This window comes from Synchiropus splendidus, chromosome 12 (genome assembly GCF_027744825.2).
Source record: "Synchiropus splendidus isolate RoL2022-P1 chromosome 12, RoL_Sspl_1.0, whole genome shotgun sequence".
NCBI classification, from domain to species: domain Eukaryota; kingdom Metazoa; phylum Chordata; class Actinopteri; order Syngnathiformes; family Callionymidae; genus Synchiropus; species Synchiropus splendidus.
In genome coordinates, this window is record NC_071345.1 from 10662917 (window position 1) to 10673043 (window position 10127).

A 10127-nucleotide genomic window follows, 5' to 3' on the forward strand; every position below is an offset into this window, starting at 1 on the left:
TTATTTTTGTTGACATTTATAATCTCGGCTTGAAGCACAAGTAAAATTGTGTCAACATGTCTTGTAGGAGATTTACTTTTTTAAGTTACTTCTTGCATTTCGATCTCTGGCAGGCCGCATAAAATGACAGGGTGGACCAGATTAGGTGCCAGAGCCTTGGGTTGTACTGTACCATGATGTAGTAATATTTGTGAATCGCTAGAATGTCACACAGATGAGGGGTCCGCTATGGAGTTCCCTGCTGTTGCTGTCCAGAAAGGATGTCTTGATACAACTTTTTCACTTCCGATACAATATGGCCGATTTATGCTGTACCGATCCAGATACCGTCGGAACCTTCTGTCCATTTTTATCCGTATTTCTGCAAGTCTCCACAAAGCTTACGGATATGGACCAAACAGAGCAGTACCGCCGGAAACAGTGGGGGGCAGTGTTGCTGTAACTATCTGATACGTAGCTCTAATGAGACATGAAGAAGACAACAATGGTGGAAATTTTCCATCCTGCAGTTGCAATATATTTAATAGCCTCACTGACCACCATTTCCAACATCGCTGGCTTACTCTTTTCAGCAAGAGGTACATTATCAATACTTTTTCAACAGTCGCCATGTTGGTTTTGGAGTTTGTCAGTCATAAAACCTTTGACTCTATGCTGCTACACCTGGTGGATATATTGGTGAACAGCAATACCAACGCAACGAACATTGTGATCAGTAACAGTAACTTCGGGTGAGTACATTTTCGTACGAAAGGAAGCATATATGAGCCTTAAGTTATTCCATGTGGCCTGAAAGAGTCTTGTATGCATTGTTCGCTCAAAATGGAGTTCTATATGAATTTGAAGGGTAAAATAACGTGGTTTGTGTTCGTGGTTCTTTCTTGTAGGTCTGCGTTTTGAATTTCACAAATGTTATATTATTATTATTTTAACTGCACAGATTCATTCGGCTTTCAAAGATTGGCCTGTGAGGTTTTATTTTCAGAGTCAAACAAACAAGGTAGAAGACTGCGGTTGCATGCCAAGAAACGGTCATCACACCTTTTGACTATCTGCACGCCGAATCAGCAGTCACCCTTCAAATTGCACAATGCAGCACGCAAAAGCTCCTATCACCCTGGCCTGCTGTCAGGCGATCCCACGTGCCGGGACCGCGTTTTGCTTTATTTTTTTCCGACATCATAAAATAATAAAAACACTCCAGTGAATTCTTTCTTCGCCTGATGTGAAGTGGCTGGAAGAGCGATAATCTCACCTGCAAAGGAGATCAATTATGATAAGGAATAATTCAAAAGAACGAAGAAAGCATGCTTTTTTCTGGTGGATTATTTTCCAATAATAAGTCGCCCATAATCCGCTGGAGAGTGGTGGTGAAGCATTTAGCTTCAGCAAACACCAGCATTACAAGATATGAAGGATTATTCCCCTGCATGTTTTATCAAGCCGCGGCCAGTGCCCTTTTAACAGTCATGTTCCTGCTCCATAATGCATGTTGCACCTCAGCAGAGAGAGGCCGTGTCAGCAGCCAGGCGTTTTCACAAGAAGAGTTTGGGTCATTAGCTCACGGATGGCAAACTAAAGCTGATGATGATTTGATGATGAAAAGTCCTTCAGAGGCAGACGCTGTTTTCACAAACTTGGATGGAGTCGATCACAAACCGCACTTCATTTCCACTCGCGCCGAAGATAATCTCGTGAACGCTGCATGTTATTGCTTCGCCAAGAGGCAGATTTTTACAGCCAGTGTATGTTCCACCGTTCACTCCCTGACATCTGCAGCGCATCGCTGCCGCTCCTGCTGGTGAATCCACGCAGTATTAGCTTGTTGTATTCTCAGTTGTGTCGAGAGGGGATTTGGGTGAGAAGGTTGTTTACATTTTACCAGACCCCTTGGTTCATGTGAAAACCCACATACCTTCTGATCTAAATCCGGACTTAGTCTGTGAACTCCCATCTGCCTAGAAGTCCGGCGAAACAAGATGAGCAGGTACATTTCTAATGAGATGCTTCAATCCACCTCCTGCCTTCATACCCCTGTTCTGGAATGACTCATTAACTGTTGTTTTGACGTACAATATTACACATTTTATCTGGTATTAATGTGGTTATTTTGGGTTTTCAGCTGATGTGCGAGAAAAGAATTAAAATTGCCCATACATTTTTCAGTCGGACACAGATTTCCGTGAGTATGTTTTGACATCTTATGAGTACATGGTCTTGACAAGCCACCTTCTTGTGAGGATATTTGGCCTGTCCTCACAATGTTTAGAGGGTTAAAACGTCAGTAAAAGTAGTTTATTATAATTGGGTTTCAGTTTGGTTTAGCATTCTAGTGAAGGTTTGTCATTTGTTTTAGATGGTTAAGTCAAGGGTGAGAGGCTGGGGAAAGCTTTATGGCAATGAGAGGTCCTCACAAAAACAGCAACACGTCTGTGTGTACATGTGTGTGGTCTTTGTATAGCTGTACTGGTGACGACTAATTCTTAGAAACACACCTTCTTAGCAGGACCTTGTGATTTTGTTAATCTGGCCATTTGTTTTGGATGAGGACCAATTTTTGACAAAAAACACTATCCTTGTGAGGACCATATGGGGGGACATTTAGCTGGACCCCAAGAGGATGAAGAATTGGGTTGAAGTTTGCTGAGTCCTGGTTAAGGTTCACCATTTGTTTTGGACGCTTAGGTTTAGGGTGAGAGGCTGGGGAAAGGGTTATGGCAATGAGAGGTCCCCAGAAAGTCACAAACATGTGCGTGCCCTTACAGACCACCATATGGTATCAGATTAGCAGTAGAGAAAGTTCAAACACAAGCACGACAATATATACTGTTAACACTCCGCTGGGCTCCAAAGCAGCAGGACTGTCTACGACCAACCGCGACAAGGGAGGTGGGGTGGGGAGAACAGTCCAAGCAGATCGAAGCGCTGACAAAAAATGAAAAAGAAAAACATTTCTAGTACACATAATTTGAGAATGCTGGGATCCAATATCGATTTACTAAACAACAATAGAAGCCTCTTTAATGGGACCTGTGTCGATTGTGTCTTTATATTAGCTGATAACTAGGGGTCACTACTGGTTTATGCAGAGGACGACAAAACTAGTCACTGGCAAATTCACTCTTGCATCCGGAAACATGTGCAACATGCGCGAGTAACCCGCTACCAACTGTAGAGGAAAATGACTGTGACCACGGTAGCAACACCACGACCGGAAACATCAAAGGGACGGGAAAGTTTCAGCCGACACACATCAAAGACAGGGATGGCCCACTTGCAGAGCAACGTGCCCCATTGATAAATGCTGATCATCGGAGCTGGTGTTTGTATAGTAACTCCAATACTGCGTTTGAGAAGCTAACACTGAAGTGTACAAGCAGAACAGTTATTTTGAGTTCCAACTGCCTCACAGCACACTTAATCCGATTTGCTGACTGGTTGGGAATATTGTCTCTCAAAATAGTCATCGGTGGCAGCCCTCCAGATATCGCAGGTACTGCAGCTAATGTTTTGCCATTAAACGCACGGTGAAGATAAGACATGGTTTCCTCTGGAATTCACCAGAATGACGTGAGGCGTATATCAAACTGATAGCCCTCCAAATCACTCAGCCCCCTTGAAGTCGCTCTCGGTTTTAAAGGAAGTGCGGTGACCCCTGCTCTAAAGGATATTGCTCGCCACAAACTAAAGGCGGTTTTCTTGTTGTCGTCGTGGCTGCTCTTTCGTTCGTGAGATAATTCATGGTGACAGGCGAGGATAGGGATGACGCCGCCCGCCTAAGCTCTTCATTTGTCACAGCCGTGTGGAAGAGCTTCTGTATTACTGAACATCGTGGTTTTAGACTCATTCCCCTCTGAGATGGAGCCAGGTCACATGTCAAATATCAAAGCCCGGGGCACCTCCATCTACTGGACCTCGGGAGCCTGAAACTCTACATACATTACCGAAGAGCTGGTTTGAATCAGTCCACTTTAAAGCTTGACACCCCCATAGGTGAGAACTATGGCCTCTGACTTTGTTGTCATCGTCCAATGCTGCTGCTGTTTCTGACCCCCAAAAATGAGTCATTAACCTTGGCGGAGTGTTGACAACCTTCCGTATCCGGCAACATCATGTCGCAAGTCAACAACCTGGCTAAGGAGAGTTTCATGAATTCATAACCTCAGTAATGTCCTGCGTCTCTGCTGCGCTGAGAGCTCTGAATGCATAATGAAAAGCTAAATTCGAGCCACTGTGTTTTTAGGGTTGTTTGTGCGCCGCCGCTCGGGTCCCGCAGGGCCTTCCGTCTGCTCTCTGTCGGGTGCAGCGGGGACTCGCTGGGGTGAGTCAACCATGACCAGTGGGGTTTTCCTGTCCCAAAATGCGGGGCCCATCTGCAACTGCGGGCTGTTAACCTCAGGTTCTATTGCACTGACACATCAATTACTGTTATTAAGGGTCAGAGTCATTTATTTATATCCTGATTTCCCACAGGAGGGAGGCGGAACTAATTGAGGCAGGTGCGTGCAGACACAAATCATGTAAGAGGTGGTGGTGTTAGCAAAGTTAAAAACGAGCTATGGCTCAATACAGTTATTAAACGTCACGTTGATTGTTTTCATTTTGCCACGGTGAGACGCAAAGTTATCGCACGCAACCAGGCTTTTCCTCGCCAAGACACCGCGCTTTTGTCAGGCCAGTGGAGCAACCTTCACTCCGCCGCTGTGACCTTTACACAGGCAGATAATACACATGTACAATCATGTCTGTCTTGGAGTTGTATCGACTGGATTGAATGGCAGGCAAGGAGAATCCTAGGGGAATACTGAGAGAAGGCATGTGAGCGTTGAGATCAAAGACCAACATGTATGACAGGCAAGAAATAAACAGGGAATATTTGGTGAAAATGTTAAGCGAATGAATTCTTCTAGGTGAAGGGCTTGTCATGGATGGAGTTCCAAAGCTATTTAAAAGCAAACATCATAAAGATATTATGGAAAAGATGATAGAACTTTTCAACAATACAATAAAATAGTAAAAAAGATAAATCTTAATAATAATAAAATGATACTTTAATGAGTATGCAACACCTCCCCTCAACCAGTCAGCCATCGTTCCAACCTTTCCAACATGGCGGTCCACTAAAAACAGGAGTCTTCTCAGTGACATCTGGAAGTCACTGTTATAGGAACTGCTTTGATGGTGGCCAGGAACAACTAAGGCCTGCAGTGAAGAAAGTTGTTTTTCTTTTTTCTTAGTTCCGTCTTTGTTACATAATATATAATTATCTGGTTTTCAAAAAGCGGAACAAAATATAGTTCTTTGAAAAGAAAAACAATCTAAATGTAATCTACAACATTGTTTATTTTCCTTTTTTTATTTTTTTATTTCTATTTTCTATTTTCTAAAAAAAATGCATATAAAATGTGTAAGTGTATGTATGTATATTCATTTTAATCATGACTTATTCTTTCTTATTTTTATGATGTATATATTCAACTTCCGTTTGGAAACTGTTTCCATTTTTTTCTCTGATAAAAGTCATTCCTCCTTATTCATATTTCTATTCCTTGTTCCTCAGTGTTGTATGAATATCCTGCTTTTCAAATCTGTTTCTTATTGGATCCACCATCTTCTCCACTACATTCACCTGCTCCTTTCATCGGCAGGTGTTGAGGTGGCTCTCGCTCTGGGCCTCTTCCCTGTCCAAACCAAAGGCAGCTCTTAAGCTCACAGCCGTGTCCGACCTCTGCCCAGGTCCATGCACAATCAATGACCATATATCAATGGCTGACATGAAATATTTCTCCCTTCAAGTCAGAAGAGAAACACCTCCCTTGACCTTCTCCCTCTCCACTTCTCAGTGCTTACATAGCAGACGTGCCCCCTGACACCCCACTCTTGCTACTGCGAGACTCCATAATAGATGTTGGAGATCATCAAACTGTTGCAGCAGGGAAAGAGAAGGAAAACAAGTCAAAGAGATGCAACATGGCTCCGCTCATTGAGTGAGACAATGAAGGTCCAACCAGATCACAAAAGCGCTTTGATAATTTATCAGTCTTTGTCTGCCTCGACCTTGGTGTGGAGGGGAGGAAGCGGGTCCCTCTGCAGTGCACATTTACCTAACCAGCAGCAACACACACGCACCCCTCGGTCTCTGTTCGAGTGCGTCACGTGCGTGGGACACCCGGACATTCCTGTCACGTATGAGCTCAAACTATCAGACGCGAGTGGAAGATCTTAACATGCAGCAGTCGCGGCTCCCGCTGAACCGTTATGTGGAAGTGGTGCGCACAGGCGCGCGGACTGGTGGGGGGCGCATAAGTCTTAGAGACGCGTGAATCACAGACAGGTAGACCCTCCTCCACCCCCGTCCATCATTAGTATTCACCTCCACCTTCAGCCCAGAAAATGAAAGGCAGATGAAGTGGCGCGTCAGAACTTACCTTTAGACAACAGCACCAGCAGCAAAGAAGCCAACGCGTTCCACAAGACCGGGCAGCACATGATGGAGTTGATTTTCACGCGGTATTCCTCCTTTTTTTGGGGGGGTTCTAGGGGGGGGTTCAAGTCTACACCAAACGTCCCTCTGTGCGAGTGTTTACTTGGATCTCTATCCACTTAATTTCCAGTTCAGAGAGCGCGCAGTCCGAGCGGGAGGAAAAGCAAATATCCCAGAGTTGGAGTCTCAGCAGAATATTTCAGGAGAACGGCTGGACATAGAAGTGTCCGGTGAGTTGACATGAACACAGGTGATGGAGGGAGAGCTGGAGCCGGTCACTCACTCCGGAGTCTGGCGGTATGCAGCGCGTCTCGGAGCGGAACGCACTGAATGCGAGGCGCGCCACGGCCAGCGTGATTGACAGCTCAAGGAGAGACCCCGCGCCCAATCCGCAGGCTCAAGGAGGGAGGCGGGATTTACGATGAGAGCCGATCTGCTGCTCGGAAAGGCCGAACGGAGAAGTCAGAAGCGGCCAATGGGAGGAGCGCATGAGGCGGGCGGTGATAATGTAATGTGATTTATAGCTGCTTCTCTCTCTGCGGCTGCTGCTGCAGTCCTCGGAGACAACGGTCCACCGGGGGGACAGCAAGGCTGTGTAACTACTGGTGTGTAGCACAACCTCTCGGGTCCAGTTGTGAGTAAACTGGGCCGGGTTAAATGCAGATCCATGTGTTGAGGCTTTGAATGTTCTGTTTACCAGCAGTCAAAAAACGCCAAGATGCTGAGTAGAGACAAACAGAAGAGCATGCGAGGTGAACATTTGTGTTCTGTGATCCAGATGCAGGCGGGGAAAATACAGAGGTCAGCAAAACTTCGGGAGACCCAAATGATAAAGTGCCCTAAATATGGAAATGATTTTACTGAGTAGTTGGGCTGAAAGTTAAACAGACAATGTGGCTTGGTGTGAATCACATGAGTTGGTTTTGAAGAAACAGTTTGGGTGAGTGCCCACAAAAAAAGTGGCCCCAAAAAGTGGGAGAGGAGGGACCTTCTTCCAAACACTGTGCATATAATTTATAATTGTTTGACTTAAAATTCAACTTAACATTTGGACACCTCAAATGTTTTGAACCGCAAAGGGAAACTGTTGGGGATATTACGGGTGTAGGATAAAAATGTGTTCCAACATGTGATAAAATTGTAAACATTAATAAATTCCCCAGACCTCATTTTGAGCTACTGTGTTCTGAGACTTCATTCATTCATTGACCCAGTTATTTTCGTCGATGTGAAAATAACTGGGTCTATATATATATATATATATATAGTCAATGTAGTCGATGTGATAATAACTGTGAAGAAACTTTTGCAAGGCAGTCACCCAAAGACAAAATCTTCGCTGTCATTTTGACCTTTTTCAGACGGTCTGACCACATGACTGCATGCAAAATGTCTGCATTTTAACTGATTTAATGCATTCTGTTCATTAGTTTTTACAATTTTTCATAATTACTGCTGGTGTGAGCAATTATTTCTTGCAGTATGTTTTGAAAATGATGCATTAATTGCTTTCAGCCAGACAATAACAGCGAGGGTAGAATGGAAATGGGCTTAATTTAGAGCAAACATGCTACTCTAAGAATGAGAGCCATTTCCCTGTTGGAAAACTTAGGTAATGGCGTACTAATGACGACTGGGATGGAGAACGTAAATTCAGCCTCGCCCTTGGGTGCTACTGAAATCAAAAGATACACAACAGTTATGAGTGTGGGCTGATGGGAAGCAGACTCCAGGACCCGGATGGATTCTGTAAATTGATAGTTTTAAGGTCAGGAGGGCTTCACATCTGACCTTTTGCCTGCATCAGTAACTGTATACTGTATGTTTACGTATTTATATTTAACTTCCTGTTGTGATATTAGAAGATGTTTATTTAAAAAAAAAAGATTATGTTTCTTAAAATGTACTATTTTATTTTATTTTATTTTATTTTATTTTATTTTATTTTATTTTATCTCACCAATGAGCTAGAAATGCTCAAACCTCCACCAAGCAACTAGCATTGCCCCATATGTATTTAACTTTTCTTTTCTTAGGCATTTAAAATATCATTGATATAATTTGTGGTCAATTTCCGTGAGCTTAGTGGTCGTGGCAGTAGCACTCTGGAAGTCGCTTGCAGAACCCAATAGAAAGAGAGTAAGAAAGGTAGCAAGATAGAGTCCATCAGAGCAGAAGAGTAACCCAAACTCATCTGCCATTGCAAGACAAATACACAAAAGATAAAAACACGACCACATTAGCAGAGGTATTAAATCCCCAACTCATTTCTGACATTGAAACCCATCCAGTAATTAAAAAAAGACAGAATATACGCCGGATAAATCATCAATGAAAAGGCGAATGGGCTGTTGTGAAATACCTGGCATGCTGAACACCTCAGTAAAGCGATAGATACCTCCTCATCTCATTCAAAATCATATTCACACACATTTAATCGCTGCAGACATGATCAATAAGAAACAATTCATGTCGATGTTTTACATTCTTAACTGCTGTATTTCTTAAATTCGATTTATAACAAACAAATGCACAATAAATAAAAGGCTGGCGTGCCATAGATGGATGCAGGAGCAGGACATGTGATGTACAGCCTCCACATTATTGTAGATATATTGCTGCCCCATGAGGCTATAACAATCCCAACAGGAAATATGATGCAGTATCTGTCATTGTCTTGCCCTTGTTCTACTGGATGCAAGGTTTTTCCTCCCTTGTGTATGTTGTTTTTTTTACCTTTCTTTTTACGCTGTTCAGTCTGTCGAGGAGAAAGATTGTGTGGAGCTATTTATATAGTTACAGAATCAAACTTTGCACTTGCCGAGAAATATGTTTTTTCTTTAGGTAAGATGGTCATTAATAAAAACCAGTTGACAGTTTACAGTTGGAGTTACATCAGTCTGCTTCAGCGGAGCACTGTTGTTGTGGAACACAATGTAAAATAACAGATTTGATTTCAGGTTTCATGCTAGTTTACACATCTATAAAACATTCTTCCCTGATGTGACTGGCTCAGTGAGCAGGGTCCTATGGGATGGACCTGGTTGCAGCCGTTTTCGTCGCTTTGATTTTCACATTTCCAGAATTGAGAGTTCAAGGACAGATCCAGGAATTCTATCCATCTAAAAAGTGAAATTTACATGTCAAACAACGGACGGTATCCATTCAGTGAAATAGCTTAAAATTGGAGCAAATAGTTGGAGACCTTCCCATTTAATTCTGTGTTTCCTGGTTTGCAACATGGCGAGTATGGACTCACTATGAACCCTCCCACCTGCTGCAACATATTTTAAGCAGCCTTTTCGACAAACCTCAAAAAAAAAATAGATGTGAACCAACTATCCATCATTACTATAATGTTTGTCACTGTGGCATGAACCAGCACTCCCTCCTAAGGCGTCATGTACTGATGTTCAAGTGCACTTTCATGGTCAATCATAATGCAGTAGGCAGCCGTCTGTGCTGTTGATGTGTATGTTCAATCCAGAGAAATGCTTCTCCCTTTAAAGGCAACACTGAACTTCTTTTAGCCTTCAGCATGTGGACACATCGGCGCTTCAATGGAGTTTTCTTTCCCAGTGTGGGGGGTGTGTGCGCAGGGGAGACGATCACAAGCTCTCGCTAAAGCATGATAGATGTGTTG

The 10127-nt window shown here is 43.3% G+C and overlaps 1 protein-coding gene across 1 annotated transcript in view; it reads right to left on the bottom strand.

The window, feature by feature from the left end:
* Positions 1-6844, bottom strand: part of iglon5 (IgLON family member 5) — a 126534-nt gene extending 119690 nt beyond the window's left edge. Inside the window, exon 1 of the mRNA XM_053882122.1 lies at positions 6429-6844. Within this exon, the coding sequence (XP_053738097.1) occupies positions 6429-6489 (61 nt within the window). The 5' untranslated portion in view covers positions 6490-6844. The remainder of the gene's footprint in view (positions 1-6428) is intronic.
* Between the last annotated feature and the right edge of the window lie 3283 nt (positions 6845-10127).